The following is an 18107-nucleotide window of genomic DNA, read 5'->3' as shown; positions in this document are numbered from 1 at the left end:
AGTTCATTTCAAAGCTCTAGAAATGACCAACCTAAATAATCGTTTTCATTTAAACATGGCCAGCAGTATCCGCCGCCTATAAAAACGATAAGTTATCGTTACGAACAATTTATGTTAAGCTGAATGCATTACAATTTTATTCAAGTTCAATTATTGTACGATTAAACTTCTTACTGGAGTTAAAACGTTGAACGAAAGTAAAGCCTATTAACAATTTGCAAATTGAAAAACAAACATGCATATATAACTATATGAGCGTTTTTGAAGAACAATAGCGAAAGGTCAAATTTCATTCAATTTTGATTTGTGTTGGCATTTATTTTTGCATAATGGCAATTTTTTTTTTTGTCAGCAAACATTTACGTTCAGAAATTAAATCACCTGATTTTTGTAACTATTATTTTGTTCAGATTTATTTGTCAAAATGTATTTCAAAATGAAATTTCCTACCAAAAAGTAAATGAGAAAATAAATAACATTTTCCTTATCTAATTTTATTACAGTAAAAATGTCCTTCATCTAATGTTCAATTAATAATTTTTCTGAACGGATTGCTAAATTTGCTTTTGCTTATCAAAAATATTTTGTGAATGTGAATGTGCAGTGTGTCTGTTTAATTTGTCCATTTATCCAAGGCCGTAATAAGTTATATGATATCAATGAAATTATCCAATCGTTGATTATATGGTCATAGAACCATGGAAGACGAAATTGAGGAATGTATCAGGAAAAAGATACAGTGGTCGGTATTGCCTGCGACGGTAAAAAAGGTAACTCGGACACCTACGTATGTAGTGTTATTGTTTTATAATATCTCCTCTAATTATGTTTATCTTTGGTAATGAGGATGTATCTAATGAATATGGATAATGTCACGATTACCGTGTAAGCCTGCCACATGAATTGGTACTTTTATTGGCGATAAGTATTTTTGTAAAAAGTATGTAAATAATGGTTAAATTGAAAGTATTTTGTCATATTTACATTTACATAATTGCATTAAAATTCATGTTAGGCATAAAGCAAGACAATTTACTGAGATCCGAATACTACTGCTAAAATTCTAATATGCATAAATATAATAGAATAAGTATAATTTAAGTATTGCAAATTAGGTCTAGAAATATACAACTGTAAGTAAATGAATGCATCTATTATTACTAAAGTACCAATAAATATAAATGGTTTCAGTTGTTGGGTGATTCTCCAAAGGAATATGAGAGATACATATTTGAATTCAGTATTAAAAATCAACTGAGGTACAGAGGCAGTCTAGGTGAGTTACTCACAGGTTTACCAAGTAATTTACAATTTAAATATTAGCTATATGACTGTATGGGACAGAAATAGTACAAATAAACATTAGAGAATAATTAATATTAAGTTGTTCTTATTCAGGGTCTAAGGTTTTGAAGTACATAAACAAATATTCCAGCAACAAAGCTTTCTAAAACCTTTCTTTTCTCAAATAAAAAAAAAAAACTAATTAAAAACTGAAAATCTTGAAGTATGAAAATAAGAAGAAGGAATTTAAGGCAGACATTCTGCAATGGTTAAAAAAATAATTTAATAACATTTATTAGAAATTAAGTACAAGAAAAACAAGGAAACGATTCATTCTATGGTCTGCAATTCCTTTTATTTGTATCTAATAGCAAATATTATCCATTCACAGCACCTTCTGTTTTTTCATATAAAAAAATATTTGTCACTTTATGTTTGCTATTATGGTTTTCAATTCTAATCTTAAAGTATTAATTTGTAGTGAGAACAGTCCGGAAAGATGAGAAGAAATATTATGAGACGCTTATTCAGAACAGCATACAGAGGCTCATGCTCTACCCCTATCACCTAGCTGACATGATTGTTAAAGGTAAAAAATAATGTTATTAGTCATTTAAATTATTATTTTTTTCCTATTGTAGTCCTATAATTGGTTGTTGCATTTATCCTTTGGTGGAGGATTTGGACATAATTTGTTAACACTTATCAAAGCTATCTAATAACTTTTACGAAATTTTATTTTCTTTACTTTGCTACTTGAACACTTTTTTTTTTGTGTCTTGTAATCTGTTTACATTGTAAACATTGGTAAACAACTCTTTTCATTCATTGAAAAGCTTCATGAAAGAGACCTGGCCTTTTTTAAAGTCATACAAGAAGACTCAGGTCCAATGTGCTAAATCTAAAATGAATTATATTTATAACTATTTTCCTAAAATTTGTTTAATATATTTTAACATAAATAAACATGATTGTGATAATTCTACTTAAAGGTTAAGCTATCTTATCATTAGCGGAACAATTAATTAGTTAAATTAAAACTTAATAGATTTACAGAGTTGAGATTTTTATTAAAACATTTACGACGTTTTATCACGACATTTTTATTAAATAATATTGCTTATGTTTTTTTTTATAGGTTTAAGGATAACTCCTTTCATTTACTATGTGGAGGTGGTGGCTCTACTCATTGAGCTTGAGAAGAGCTACGATACGATGCCGAATTTTACCGCAGCTGACTGTAAGTACTTTCGCTTTTGGCTTTATCTTAAAACTAAATTTTGCTCGCGTAAAATGAAGATATAAGTTTAAAAAAATCGGATGAATATATTTAGAAGTAAAGCATCTTCTCCCTGTTTGTAACATATTTAATTACTGCTCTCCTTCTTGAAAGTATAGGCTAAATACTACTGATTTTTTAATGTCATACCAGTACTTCCTTAGGTTAGCGCGTTTAAACAAACAAACTCTTTAGCTTGAAAATACTATAACTATACATGCACTTCACATTTGTAGCACTTCATTTGTAATGTTTATTTTATTAATATAGACAGATACTGTGATGTATGCTAAAAATATCTACAGGTAAATTACATACAATACATACAATACTTTTCTCCCAATAAACGAGAAAAGGACAAAAATATAGCTCTTAACAACTATCATTATAGATTTTCTTCTATTTCTAGGTCTCAGGCTACTAGGTATAGGTCGTAACGAGTACCTAGAACTTGTAGCGAAGTCCCGGTCGCTGGGTCGGCGCGGGCGGGCCAAGGCGATCCGAGCGTTACTGCCGCGCGTCCCGCTCAACATACCCATGCAGCCGTGGTGGCGGGTCGAGCTCGGATACGTACTGGAAGACGATGTTAAGGTAATCTCGACTTTGACATGAGCATGGAATTTGAGGTTCATTTGGTTTGTGTAGTTTTTGATGATTTGTTTGAAAATCCGTTTTGATGCAAATGATTTGATATCAATTGCTTGGAAAATTGTGCTCCCGGTTTGGAACTACTGTATTTTACACTAGGTGAAAAAATATATTAAGTAATAACTTGAGAAAAGACCTCATACAAATGTAACTCATCTATTAACCTCCAACTGTAAAAACATAATACATTATTGTAGCATTCACATTTATTTATTTCATTTCATTTCATCTTACAAGCTAACAGATGACACATCCAAAACGCTTATAAGATTAATAGTTCGGTGTTACACATCCTCGTCATTATATTTAACAATGCAAAATTATTTAACAATGTCAGGAATGAGCAGAATAATCATAATTAAAAATTGATCAATAATATCATAGGAAAAAAAAATACAATCTGAGTCCATAAATAACATTAATATTAAAATAAAATAGCAATAATAATAAAAAAAAAAAAAAAAAAAAAAATAAGAAAAACAAAACGCAGCTAGCAATTAAAATAATAATTAATTACAGTTAATTATGATAACTAACAATATTATGTCAATTTGATGGCTACAATTTATTTAAAATTATTTGAAATTCTTTACACAAATGTCCTAATCCATCGGCAAATAAGTCTAGCTCGTGGTGCTGTGCAAGTATGTCCCCAATAAATCGGAGTGCGCGGTTGGTGGGCGCTTGACGAGCGCGCTCGGTACGTGCGCGGGGGGGCTCCAGCAGTCGCGGGCGGCGCCGAGGCGCCACCTGTCCCTGTGAGTTTGCCGACACGTTCCCAGGGACTAAGATGCGGACACGCTCTAGTATTTGGGGACTATCAATCCTATTGTGAATTATGGACAGATATTGCATGACTTGAGACATTGCCCTTCTAAATTTCAACGTTTCAATGTCCACCATACCAGACACGAATAAGGAAGGGTATAAGTAGGGATAGTATCCGTACTGTTTCTTATAAATCCATCGAGCAAATTTACGTTGTATTTTTTCAATCATTAGAACGTATTTCTCTTCATAAGGATTCCAGATAACTGCACCGTACTCGAGTTTACTGCGCACATAGGCATTGTACAATACTTTTGCGACCCGTGTATTATCAAACTGTGACGCAGTCCTTATGACAAACCCTAACATTTTGTGCGCTGACTTACAAATTTTGTTGATGTGCGTGTGAAAGTCTAATTTGCAATCTAATAGTAATCCTAAGTCCCTAATCTCTTTAACTCTTTCCAAAGGAGCGTCAGTCAACTTATAATTAACAATAATGGGCTGTGATTTTCGCGTGAACGTTATTATTTTACATTTGAGATTATTGAACGGAAGGTGGTTTTCTTGACTCCATATAGACACAGCATCAATATCTCTCTGTAATGTCACGGCATCAGCCTCAGTTTCAATACCCAGAGTTAGTTTTAGGTCATCCGCAAATAGGAGACACTCTGAAGTCAAAACAACATCTGGTAAATCGTTGATAAATATCACGAATAGCAAAGGTCCTAACGTACTACCTTGACTCACTCCTGACCTAGTAAAGTAGTCTCCAGAGTTATATCCATTGAGCCGCACATATTGACGTCGATTATTAAGGTAACAAGAAAAAAAATTGAGGAGCTTTGGTACGAATCCAACAATCGCCAACTTTTTCAATAGCATATCGTTATCCACTAGGTCGAAGGCTTTCTGGAAGTCAAAGTAAGCCGCATCAACTTGCCTTCGCTTATCCATTTGTGAGCAGATATAGTCTACATGCGCGACCAAGTTGGTGGTGGTGGAGCGAGCTGTACGAAACCCATGTTGATCATTATGCAGCTGGTGACCGATTTGGCGCTTGATGGAATCACTTAGAATTGCTTCAAAGATCTTACCAAAAACGGATAGGACAGCTATAGGTCTGAAAGAAGTAACATGTGTGCCTCCGTCTCCTTTAGGAACAGGAGAGACTCGAGATAGCTTCCAGATCTCAGGATATCTTGACTGGGTCAATGAAAGATTATACAAATACAGAAGTGGCCGCCCAAGAACTGATATACAGTCCTTAACTAAGAAGACAGGAATGCCATCCGGCCCCCCAGCCGATCTTGGCTTAAGGCGTCTCACTGCCTTCTTCAGATCATTTTCATCTACTGTCGTGATGGAAACGGAGGCCACATCTCGATGTATATGTGCATATGCAGCTTTTGCAGCAGTATCCGGGTTTAGCTCGGGTTTCTCTGCATGGAAAACGGACGCAAAATATTTAGCAAAGGCATCGGCTGCGGCTTGATCTGTCACTTCAGTATTTTCATATATATATGTATCTATGTACCTTCTATCGTTTTTCTTCTCCTTTACATATTTCCAGAATTGCACTGGATCGTCAATGATATTTTTTTGTAATACAGTCATATATTTCCGGTATTCGCAGTCAATCAATTTCTTAACCTTCTCTCTATAATATATAAACATAGCCTTGTTAAATTCTTTGCCCTCTTTTTTGAATCGCTTATGATGAAAGTGTTTGTTTTGTATATTTTTTATTATTTCTACGTTGTACCATTTTGGATATATGTATCGCTGATTGTCTGACAATTGTTTTTTAATAGGCACAAACAGATTTATAATTTCGTATAGCTTATCGTAGAACATCTGTACAGCACAGTTAATATCGCTTATTCTTAACAAGTCCGACCAGTCTATTTCAATCAAAGTCCTATATAGACCTTGAAAATCCGCCTTACGCCAGTTCCAATCTGTATTGGTATTCGAGCGAGGTGTCTCTTGTTGCGGAGATGACACCCTCGATGATATCCAAAAGCCCGGAAATGTAATAATTATATCGAGCATAGGATGGTACTGATCGATATTTACCAGAGGATCTTCACTGAGAGATACCACTATCTGTTTAGGTTCAAAATTGCCCAGCACCAGATCTAGCATACCACCGCGATAATTCAAGACTGTGTTATATTGCTTAAGCGAGCAGAATTCACAAAAAAAGTCAAAAGTAGTCTTTATATTGGTACTGCAAGAGTTTAAATTAAAGTCACCTAGGATTAGAACATTCAGGTCGGGATAAGTACAAATCACATTTTCTATACATGTCAAAACATTCAAATATTGCTCATCCTTATAATTTGGTGGCAGATATACGACACAACATAAAAATTTTATATTTTTAAATGTCACAATTGCAAATATTAATTCTTTGTCATCAGTCATACTAACAATATCCGTAACTATTTTAACATTATAACGATCACGAATCGCGAGTAGAACTCCTCCCCATCCACAATCACCTGGTCTGTCTTTACGAACCACATGAAAACCCGGAGGAAAAAGTTCACCATTAGACACTGAACTCGTAAGGAAGGTCTCAGTTAATGCTATAATATCATATTCACTTTCCATAACATTATTAAGAAACATATTAGTTTTTGTTCTTAGGCCACGAACATTTTGGTAGCATATTTGCATTTCATGGAATCGCGGTTGACGCTTGATCGTTATTGTCTTTGGCGCGAAAGTTCTGCCGCCAGGGTTTAATGCAGATGTCTTCAGCCCAGTTTTCAGATGACATTATATTTTCGGCCTGCTTCAATGGAACTCCGAGTTTGAACGACGCATAATGCCCACGTGATTTCAGTTTTTCAACCGTGCATTTGTCGTTCCCACATATTGAGTTAAGATGTTCGCGTACTTGCTCTACTGTGGTGCCTTCTAGTACGTAGTATAGGTGCAGGTATCTTCGCCTTTCAGCAGCATGCAACATCGTAGAACCAGGCGCAGCGGTACCTCGGAGCAACCCGGGAAGTGAGGGTCGTGCCCGTTTGCGTGATACTTCTTGCCAGTTGTCTTTATCAATCCGCTCACAGTCCTGGCTATTACTTAAAGAGATGGAAGATTCGGAAGATTCTGCCTGCATCATCTTTTGAGCACTGAGAACAGGAGCCACAGATGAGACGTTATTTGTGCTGGGGACAGTATACGCAGACTGATCCTTATCAGTACCGAGATGTTCGATGTTTGGTTGAGGTTGAGATTTCCGCTTCGGAGGCTTATTTTGTGAAGTGGGTATATTTTCAAAGGTTGGACTGGTTTGAGTACCGCTAGTTATCAAGGTTTTGGATATTGGCGCCGGTTCGCAAGCCTTATTAATGCTCGATATGTAGTGTTTTTCTAATTGTAAAACCTTGTTCGTTATCAAATTAACCCTATCCATGAATTCAGTTTTGAACGCCAAAAATTGTTCAATAAGCAGTGTATTAATTTTGCTTATTAGCTGTGTTTCGAACTCCATTTGCAGGTTTTTTAATTCACGCACAACGGAATCTTTTAAATCATTTCCTGTAATACTTTCGCCTGTGCTTCCCATAGTAGTTTGGGCGTATCGCGGCTTAGTTCGTACAGTCACGTTCTCGGAAGTCTGCATGGATACGTCAAGGCACGAAGCAGTAGAGGTGATATTTAGATCCTGCGTAACGTGTGGCCGCACTGGAGTATGAGAATTATCTCGTTTTGGTTGCCTACAGCGACATTCTCCACATATCCAAGACATCTTTAATTCCACAGACATATTTTTAAACACATCAGTAGTAATGTTTGCACAAATAATATCAAAAATCTGCTTACATTTTGCACATTTCATATACGGGCCGTCTTCGCTCACCTCGGCGCGGCAGCCCGCGCACGGTGCCGTCCGACTTGCCATCGTAGTGCAGTCCGCAGAACGTTGATATTGCAATGCCGCGCACACAGCGCTGGCCGGTAGCGATGAGTCAGTGGAGCAGCGGGCGTCGCGCGGGTTGTCGTAGGTCAGGGTTCAAGACGGTTAACAAATAATTTTGAAATATTATTGCTTATATCTTCGAAATTACTGGTTGGAATTGAATTTTGATTTCACCTCTAGAATCGTCACTACAACAGCTTTGTGAATTATATACACACAACTTTAGAGAACAACTTTAGACACGAATTTTAACAGTTTATTTACGGAGCAAACTTGCACAGATGTTTCCTTCACAGAGGTCAACGACATAGGTTCGACACAACGACACATCTGCAAGTCGTGACACTAACTCACTTAATACTACAAAGCACCAAAGATATACTCTACAATCTTTACATACATATACTAATATGTGATTAATCGATTCATACTGAGATAAGACTCGAACCATCTCAGTAACCTTAGAAAGAGTTCTACGGAGTCGCGATTTGGACTGGTAAGAGTACCGCCGCATCCCCTCATTAAGGCCTCCGGTTAGGTCAGAAACCAGTCGGGCTATCCCCATAAAATATGCTTGAGAAGATCGTTATCACATAAATAGCTATCAATGTAATTCACGTGATCGTTAATAAAGTAATAATTCAGTGTTTTGATTGGTGTGACGCTTGTTTGTACGGCAGCCTCTGAGCGATAGCGAGAGAGCGGTGATTGACTTGCTAATCGACCGCGGCTCGCAGACCGCCGGCACGCTAGACTACCATGTCGTCAAGACTTTGTACAGGTATGATTTACTAATTATTAAGTTAATTAATAAACATTAGCTACGTTGTCAGGTCTGTGGTTACTACGTTTCAACTATCTGTATTAACAAGACCTTAAGAAAAAACTGCTACCTACATAATAAAAAATTAATTATGCCCATCTATGTTTAGACGCGGCCTAATCTACCTGGACGTGCCAATCACAGCCGCAGACAAGGTATCGGTACCTCCCCTCAAAGGGTTCGTGATGAACCGCATCGCTGGCGACTACTTCGAGACACTCCTGTATAAAGTGTTCGTATCTATAGACGAGCATACCAGCGTGGCTGATCTAGCTGCCGTGTTGCAGGTTAGTACGAATATGAACTTTATTGTTAGTTGTGTAAAGTTTATTTTGCATTGTAGGCTAAGAAACTAAGTGCATAGCCCAGAGTTCGAGAATAACGCGTTAGGGTCTTGCGTAACAAAGGCAACAACGGTTATGCAGTAAAAAAGCTTCGAGCTAATATTATTTTCCCGTTCACGTTTTGATACACTCACTTTCTTATTTCTGTGTTTGTTTGTCGATGAACAAACATCTGAAAATGCGCAATCATGAAACTCGTTGACAATGCAATTTACAACAGCAAAAATGGCTGGACCGATATTGATATTTTTTTTATGTATTGACATTTAGAAACGTGGCTTCCTAGATTTTTAAAATCTATGAATCTTACATTATTTACAACTGAATTGACTGCGAGATTGTTTTGCAACTTACATAATCATCTCTGCCGTACTTATGGTCTTGTGAAGAGTCCTGAATAAAACAAGTATTTGTGTCAGGTGGAGTGTGAGCTGGTGAAGCAGGCAGTGTCGCTGTACTGCCGGCTGGGCTTCGCCAACAACATGCAGCCGCCGCCAGTGGCGCCGCAGCACCCCTCCTGGAGGGACGCCGTCACCACGCATAACCATCCGCCGTAAGTAATACAATTATTTCTTACTAGAGCAAGTGTGGTGATCTATGCTTTACTTTTACGGAAAGAGGCCTGTGTTTAACTGTGAGACTTACGGCTGGAATATTTTTTTATACATATAGTTTGCATCCAGCAGGATCTCCCGTTCTAAAATCTATCAATTGTTCCTTCGATGCGTCCCAACTAACTGAAATCATTCACCTAAAAGTCTTTCTCCGAGTACACTACTCACAGCAAGTTTCGAGCGGCTCGTTGTTCGCTGGTTTCCCATTAGAATTACATATGTACTGACTGCGTAATTGTTCAACGTGTACCATGTACCATGTTACACCACGTAACGTTAGTCTTAGCCAGGTTTGAGGGTCTCTGCTCACACTTCGTCCATTTTCCTGTCGACTTTTGGAAGTTCTTATGGCCTTGAGATTTTCACGGAGTCTTATTTTTGTTATCAGATACCGACAAATATCTCCTCTGACTTTCGACCCTGCCATGGATGACGATGCGTTACAAATGGAACCGGTTATCTTGAAGCAGACGCCATCAACTTCTAAACAGGTAATGCAAAACTAAGAATTATACGTCGACCTTAGTTTTGCACATTATTAAGTTCCTATATTGTCAAAGGCTATATACTTCCATAATTACAATGTATTTCATTGAAAATTCGGCATTCTAAGTAAATCCATTAATCCACAATCATAACTGTAATAACCTTGGGAATAACATCTTGTGCACATTTATCATAGACACAAATATTAAAAATGGATATGCTCGATTAGACTACAGGTTTCAACAATAAACTTCCTTAAGTTCTACATAGTTTTCCTTCACGTATTAATTTACACATAGATGATTTATTAATTATATTACAGAGCCCAGAAGAGATGTCCGAAGCGGCAAGTAACGGCGGCCGGAGAGTCGCGGTGCTGTTCGACTCTACGTTAGCAGCTTATCTTATGATGGGGAACCTGTCGCCGGTACGTAAGCCTCTTATTACGGAGAAATGTTTAATAAACTTTTTTTGTTTTGAAAAAAGACAGCAATATATTCTGCATATGTAAAAGAAAACTGCCTATTTGTCTCTGGTATATGGTTAGTCCAAATAAATTTTTTGGAGTTATTACAACAAAATATATGATTTTGTAATACTAACTGTTATTTCAGGATTTAAAAAGTCATGCGGTAACGTTATTCGAAGTCGGCAAGCTGCCTGATGAGAGTCTTGACAGTTTACTTATGGAATTAGATAAGGTTAGTTCCTAATATTAAAACATTTTGTCATACTGCCTACCATTCGAACTATACATTTTACTTTTTAGCCTGTATGTAATCATTTCGCTGCCGACAGTCGACTTCCAAAACTACCACAGCTACCCCCATCCAACTTTCATTTCCGTAGTTTAGACTGCGTACCCGAAGTCCCAGACACAAGTAAACAAGCGTTCCAGGGGTTTGGTCAGTCTTTCCCAAAGTGGTAAATCGATGAGATTTCTCCAGTTAACACAGAAAAGAGCTATTCCTGTTTCCTAAAAATAAATCTGGTCGACTTAGTACCAAGTACCTTATGGGGAGGGAAAGTTAATAAACAGGTTTTTAATGGTTTTTTTTGCGAATTCCCTACATAGTACAGTTCCAATGTATTGATGTTGTACCCAGGTGGTCGCGGACCCCGAGATCGAGGGCGAGGCGCGGCGCTACCTGGCGGCGGCGGCGTGCCTGCGCGTGGCGCTGCGCACGCTGCGGCCGCGCCTGCGCCCGCTCGACCTGCTGCGCTGCGAGGCGCTGCACGCGCTGGGCGCCGCCGCCCGGGCGCGCCTGCTGGCCACCAAGTACAAGTCAGTCACCACTTAAGTCTTAAAAAAGCCCTGATTTTGTCCTACGTTGGAAAGTAAAAACTATTACCAATACTCAACTAGCCTTTATCCTACATCCGAACAAATAGTTACACGAAATGCTACCATAGTATTCGCGGTTTTAAAGTGTCTACACAATAAATCCAGACCTGGACATTTTCAAGGTCTCGGTTCAACTAAACTTTCTGCTGTCTGTTTCACTCTCTGGTTATGTCTTTCATCATTTTCCCCGCAGATTGGCGATATCCACGGCCCCGCTGTGTCGCGAGGCCCGCGCGGGGCTGGCGGCGGGCTCGCTGCCGCACGTGGGCCCCGCGCCGCCCGAGGCCCACACACCCTGGATGCGACTCTATCTGTACCACGTAGCTGGATACGGGCCGCCCACATTGCTGCTTACCAAGGGTGAGTCACACTGGAAGATGTGATATGCCTACTTTCAATAGGGAAGGCACGTTAATAAACGTAAATAAACGTCAATTTATGCAAAAAAGCGTCATGTATTGTGAACGTGTATTTGCGAAACTAATTTAGTAATTCCTTCACGCTCAAATAAAACATTCAGCTTTTCACGCTCGACGCATTACCGCGTTAACGGTTGACGGCCTGTTCTAATATTACGTATTGTTTCTCCAAATACTTACCCAATGTAACTTCAGCACGATGGGACTGACATTAAAAAATACCTTAAATAAAAGTCGATTAAAAAAAACTTGGGCATTGTCAGATTGGCTCTAAACGTTTGATTATTTCTTGAATCCCTTTCTTGCCTACAAACCTTTAATATGTATATATTTGAGTATAATAAGTGCTTGCATGGCCCAGGCACCCAGCTGCGCTCGGTGCCGCGGCTGCTGCTGGGCTACTCGCGCGTGGCGGTGAGCTGGTGGGGCGCGGAGGCGGCGCTGGAGGCGGCGGGCGGCGCGGCGGGCGCGCTGGCGGCGGCGCCGGCGCTGGCGGCCGCCAACAGCGCCGCGCGCCGCGGGCCCGTGCTGCTGCAGGCCGCCGGCGTGCGCCGCCCCGCGCCGCTGCGACATCTCATGTTCCCGCCTGAGGCCGATCCCTGTCCTGGTAATGGATACAATTTTCTTTATGGTAATATCGTCCAGCTTCAGAAGTAGATGAATTCATTCTAAAATAACACTTTGTCTAATAATAACTAAAAATCATCAGACATTCATACCTACCTACTTACAGGTCTAACTCAGAACCTCCTTTTTTGAGTCGGTTAAAGCATTAAAACCTTCTTCTGAATGTAACAAATACATTCCCGAAAACCGCATCTAAATTGCTTCAGCCAAACACGAGATAATCGCGCACAAACATGCATACATATGAGAACCTCCTTTTTTTGAAGTCGCTCAAAAATAGACGATCTGAAAACTAACTTTACATTATTTTATTCAAACAACTGACACACATGTGGTTGTTGACTTTTAAAGCTGACTGAAGTTTGTTGAAGCAAGAGTTCTCAGGAAAACCATTTGTTTTGCCGCTAGCCTATTTTTCAAATGCTCTACTCAACATGTTTGAAAAACAGCCCTTAGTCTTGTCCTGTTTTTAAACAACATTTTCATACTTAGCATTATAATCACTTTAACAGAATCGCAAGCCATGTGGACTCGACACGCGGGTCTCCGTCGCCTGCTGAAGCAGCTGCGGCTGTCTCGCTCGGTGGGCTACGTCACGCTGGCAGACATCGGTGTGCCCGACCTGGGCTGTGCCAGGCCGCCCGCTACGGTGCAGCTAGGTAATCACTATTGGCATTATACCTAGCAAATATTAGCAACACTATACCGCTTTCTTATTTCGACCTTGTGTCCCAAATGAAGTATGATAATGAGTATACTTCAAGATTTTTGCCAGTTTGAATTATTTTATTTATTTTTATGATTCCAGTTCAAACTCGAAAGAAGAAAGAGATATGCGGCATGGCGAAACCTATCAGCGAAGTGTCGCTGTCATCGACAGAGTCTGCAGAAAAATACACAGAGGAGTACTCCAAGACGCTGACGAGGCTACAGTCGCCTATCGAGTCTCACTTCGCCGTCACTCCGACCATAGAGAGCAAGAACAGTTCTCCAGCTAACGGCTTCACGAGCGCCGAGTGCGGGCAACTACTGTGTGACGAACTCGACAATCTAGCCTTAGACGACATTAGCAAACACGCGCAGAGCAAGGAGTCCATAGCCTGCAGCGACGACCTAGTCCCCATACATTCCTCTTCGACAAGCATCGAAGACCTCAAAAGCGATAACAAGAAACATTCCAAAGAAAACTCCAGCAAAGAATCGATCGCGATGTCCGATGACTTAGTAGCAATAAATTCTATGTCGGCGAGTAGTGAAAACTTGAGTAAAAAGGGCGATAAGTCGGCCAACCCATCGGTGAGCCAGTCGATCAACCAGTTGAACGATCTGTTGAGTCCTGCTGAGGAGTCGATATCGATGTTCACTCAGTTGAGCGACAAGCTGACGGAGATGTCGGCTGCGGAGGGCGACAGCGGCGTCGATACCGCGCATAATGCTTCGGACGACGAGACCTGTAGGCCAGAGGTAGGCTTGGAGACTATTTTTTCTTAAACTGTTTCACATATAATGTACAAACTTTGTATTAGACTGTAAAACTCACTAATATTAGAAAAATCAAAGAGTATGTTTATGTTTCTCTGCTAATCCTTTATGATTGAAAAACATGGTATAATTTGGCACAGATGTATATACGGAAGGTATACAATATTATGTCTTTTAATGCAAAACTTACAACGTTCTGGAAGTTTGAGCAATTTATCCTATAGACAACAGCTGTTCCATGTTCTAACTTAATTTTAAACTGATGTTTTTTTGTATAACAGCGATGGACGATACTGGATCTCCAATTCGGTATTCCACTGTTTGACGAGGCGTTATGCGAGAAGACCTGCAAGTGTATAGTGGATCGGATCGCTAAACCTGAATTGTGAGTATGAATTGTACTTATCTTTGACACTTTTGGCCGTACAAATATTTTTATACACTGTGTATAAGCTAAACCTGATAGTATTTCATATAAATACTATTTCTATGGTATTCTTTTTCATGATAACCTACGTCTTTGTATGCTTTTGATATCCATCATTTTTGAAACCGGTGGAAAAAATGGTTGCCTATGTATTGTTATCACTAAATGAAACTATTCAATTACTTACAGACTGGAGAAAGTGAAAGAGGACAATGACTTTATCAGAGCAGACATATTGAAGTTTGTTTCACAATGTCAGGTGAGTCTGCTGTTGTCTTATGATTTACATTACTTCGATAACTGCGCGTAAATGTATTGCACTTTTTATAAGAGTTTTTGATTAATGGGGTAGGGGGGCGAAGGCCCCACTCACATCACTGTGGGACTATTTGAAAGCAATAATAGTATGAAACCTTTTTTTGTCTGGATAGTCATGATTCAACGTTTGGATTTATCTACTTGTTTCAGTATTATCCTGGCGAAGACATGGGCATAGTCAAACGAGGTACCCTAGTACCGTTACCAAGGAAAAACCTGGCGTTTGAAAACGGTAGGATCAGCGAGTGGACCGGCAAGTGATGCGGTCTCGCTCGCACACGCCATATCTACTATTAGTGCGATAGAGACAAATGTATGTTTGTCGTTCCGGATTTGAGCTTTACTAGACGTTATGTAGAATGTTGATTTTTAAACGTGGTTTTGCCAGTGGGCAAAAAGAAAATAAACCTGTTATAATTGTTGATTTATTCACAGAGTATTATTAAGTAATTTATTTCGCCGCGTTTGTCTTTCTGCACTATATAAACAATAATATTCTATCTTTTCATAACTCCAGGCCAGAGTATGTTTTAAAAAGTACATGCCGTTATGTCCACTGACAATACTTCTGTAAACAGCTTCAAATTCTGTTTTAATATAAATATTACAATTATGATTTATCATAAAGTAGTGTTTACTGCAACACCTAAATGTAAAATATTAAATATTTTGTAAATAAATAAATTGCTTCATAATTTGTTACTTTTAGACGGTTCTGACTGGCATTATATCTTCTTCTAAACTCTGATAGAAAGCCACTTTATTCGTGAGTGCCATAGACTATAAAAGATTTTATCACATGGGTTTAGCTCAAAGCATAGATGATTTGACATTCTAAAACTACCCTCGCATTAAATTCTCATCGGTTATAATATAAAAAATAACGTTAAATTTACTCATTTTACAGTATGTCACGGATAAACATACTTTATTAATATCATATTCCTTGCATACTCAAAGACAACTTCATTTTGAGCCACTTTTAAGTATGAAACTTAACATGACATAGCCACGACTGCTAAGAACTATAAAGATACAGGTTTACCTAAGGTATCGTCTTGTGGGAGATAGACTTTCTAATCATTAGAGTATGCGAAGGATTATTTATTTATTTGACTGTCCAAATTGCATTTCTCTATTAGTATAACCCTATGTTGACAGACACAGTCAAAACGAATATGTCTGCCTATTTATAAATTATGTAATTATCCTTTCCAAGCTGTGTCTAAGCTTTTTATTTGATTACAATAGGTAAAATAACATCAACTATTTTTTTTACCTTATAAATGTAATATAGAAATAAATTATATAAAAATAAATATATAGAAATGAATTGTCGTTCTGACGTAACTGTTAAAAATTACTATTTTTAAAAACTTATGTGCAACTTACTTTTTATTTTAAATTGTTTTGTTTTTTTTTTATGCAAATTGTCAGTATTGTATGTTATTTGATTATTAAGGATCAGAGATTTATTTATTGTTACATGTACTTATATACTTACTGGTTTAGGAAACTTCAATTTTAAAAATTGAGATTTAAATGTGTGTAATATTATTTTCTAATAAAAACTAAGGGACAACCTATCCTTGTTTAGCTCTGAAGCTTACAATCACGTTGGTGTGTTACAATAGGGTATTTGACAAAAAAACTGTTTTGTGTGTAAGACAGATTTCCGAAAAATCTTGATTACGTATTTTTTTTTTATCTCGTAATATAAAGGAGATCCAGTGATTTAAAATCTCGTGTGACGTCACTTACCAGTAGTTACCAGTATGTACGTTTTTGTTTTTAGCTCCTACTCGCATACATTTCACATCTGAACTGGTTTTAATCCCCCTTTACTTTTGAGCGATGTGATTAAATTCAAAATAATTATTCAATATTTTTGGGAAATCTGTCCAACGGACTACATAGATTTATATTTTGAGATTTAGTCAAATACCGTAATGTGGGAGTGAGATGCTATTCTACTTCATGTAATGCGCTATCTCACTTTAACAACACACCATATAAAACAGTTATTTTCTATGAACAGAGCCGAATAAGTACAGTTAGTCTCCAGTATTGTATCGGATATAACGAAAATGGTCTAAAGTTTGAACTTACTGCCAATAAGTACCCAAGTACTAATATCTGGAAGTTTTGATGGTAGGGGTTATCGAAATTTTTATTCTACTTCCTAAGTACTTGTGCATAATCTGGGGTATATCTTCTCAGTGTTTTGTAAGTTAGCAACAAAAGTGGTTGATTGCAGTCAGGTTTAAAAAAGAGCATACAGTATTGTTCAATAAGCATGTTTTGCGATTATGATTAAATTGTTGGTATGAATGAATGTTATCCACAATGCTATGGTATCTGTATAAACCATATTCTTACGTGTCATTCCTCCTCAATCCTATTCTATATAATCGTTACCCATTTAATCATCAGAATCATAAAAAAAGTATTGTGTTTTGCAAATTCATATAATTATACACTTATGTTGCTAACTGTACAGTTTGTATGTTGTATAAACCATTATTCATGTTACCATTATCTATGATACATAAATAGTATATTATGTTATGAGTTGAAATTATTATTTTTATATGAATAAAATGGCAACGTGACGTCGTACCACCATTGACAAAATGGCCATATATTTTGCTACTAGTACGCCCGGGTTTCAAACATTACTTGGCAAATGCTTTACCTTTGATCGTTTCTAACGTAGTAAAGAGGGTTGTCGTTGTTGAAGCTAGATGGCGCTCTACGTGGTGTGAACCGCTGTCTCACTCCCACAACTCCAACAACCTTATTTTAGGAGGTTATGGTCAACGCCTGGTAATAATAATATTTATTGCCATTAATAATTTGTACATTTTTGTGTGAAGTCTTTGACTCCTGTGCTAGGTGATACCTGTTTTACAGAAGTCAGTTGGATATAAAAAGATAATACTTAGGTACAGCATTTGCCAAGTTTAGTTTATGTATCTCGGCCTCTGTGTCCGTCCCTTTTGCCTCACACGAGATGAATCCGTCAATTAGAAGAAGAACAGAGAAGACATTTTGGTTCTTTGCTATTTTGTTTAAATGATTATCGTCAAATGTGGTTTCACATTAATAAAAGCCTCGCGCTTGTTTCATCACGAATTAATCAACATCAATTTGTTTAATAGCTAACTTCTGTTTTTATTAATATAAGATACAAATAAAGTATTTGTAAATAATTTGTTTTTTTTTTATTTTAACTGCATTTCTAGCTACGGTAGACTATTGAAATGTTATTTTTTGAGTCATGCGTTAACATTAATCTTCACT

The 18107-nt window shown here is 37.8% G+C and overlaps 1 protein-coding gene across 1 annotated transcript; it reads left to right on the top strand.

Annotated features, from left to right (window-relative positions):
• Positions 1 to 525: 525 nt before the first annotated feature.
• Positions 526 to 18016, top strand: LOC113503321 (protein FAM91A1). The gene is made up of 19 exons (XM_026885183.1): positions 526 to 770; positions 1192 to 1276; positions 1766 to 1873; positions 2423 to 2524; positions 2973 to 3154; positions 8600 to 8700; positions 8852 to 9029; positions 9506 to 9639; positions 10089 to 10191; positions 10509 to 10613; positions 10801 to 10887; positions 11293 to 11471; positions 11725 to 11891; positions 12312 to 12557; positions 13090 to 13236; positions 13386 to 14041; positions 14341 to 14444; positions 14676 to 14745; positions 14955 to 18016. The coding sequence occupies exons 1-19, from the start codon at positions 699 to 701 to the stop codon at positions 15063 to 15065; spliced, it is 2937 nt and encodes a 978-aa protein (XP_026740984.1). The 5' UTR covers positions 526 to 698; the 3' UTR covers positions 15066 to 18016.
• The last annotated feature ends 91 nt before the right edge of the window (positions 18017 to 18107 follow it).

The sequence above is a fragment of the Trichoplusia ni genome, chromosome 2 (genome assembly GCF_003590095.1).
Source record: "Trichoplusia ni isolate ovarian cell line Hi5 chromosome 2, tn1, whole genome shotgun sequence".
In the NCBI taxonomy this organism is placed as follows: domain Eukaryota; kingdom Metazoa; phylum Arthropoda; class Insecta; order Lepidoptera; family Noctuidae; genus Trichoplusia; species Trichoplusia ni.
Note: the sequence above shows the minus strand (reverse complement) of the source record. Positions and strands in the feature narration are given on the sequence as shown.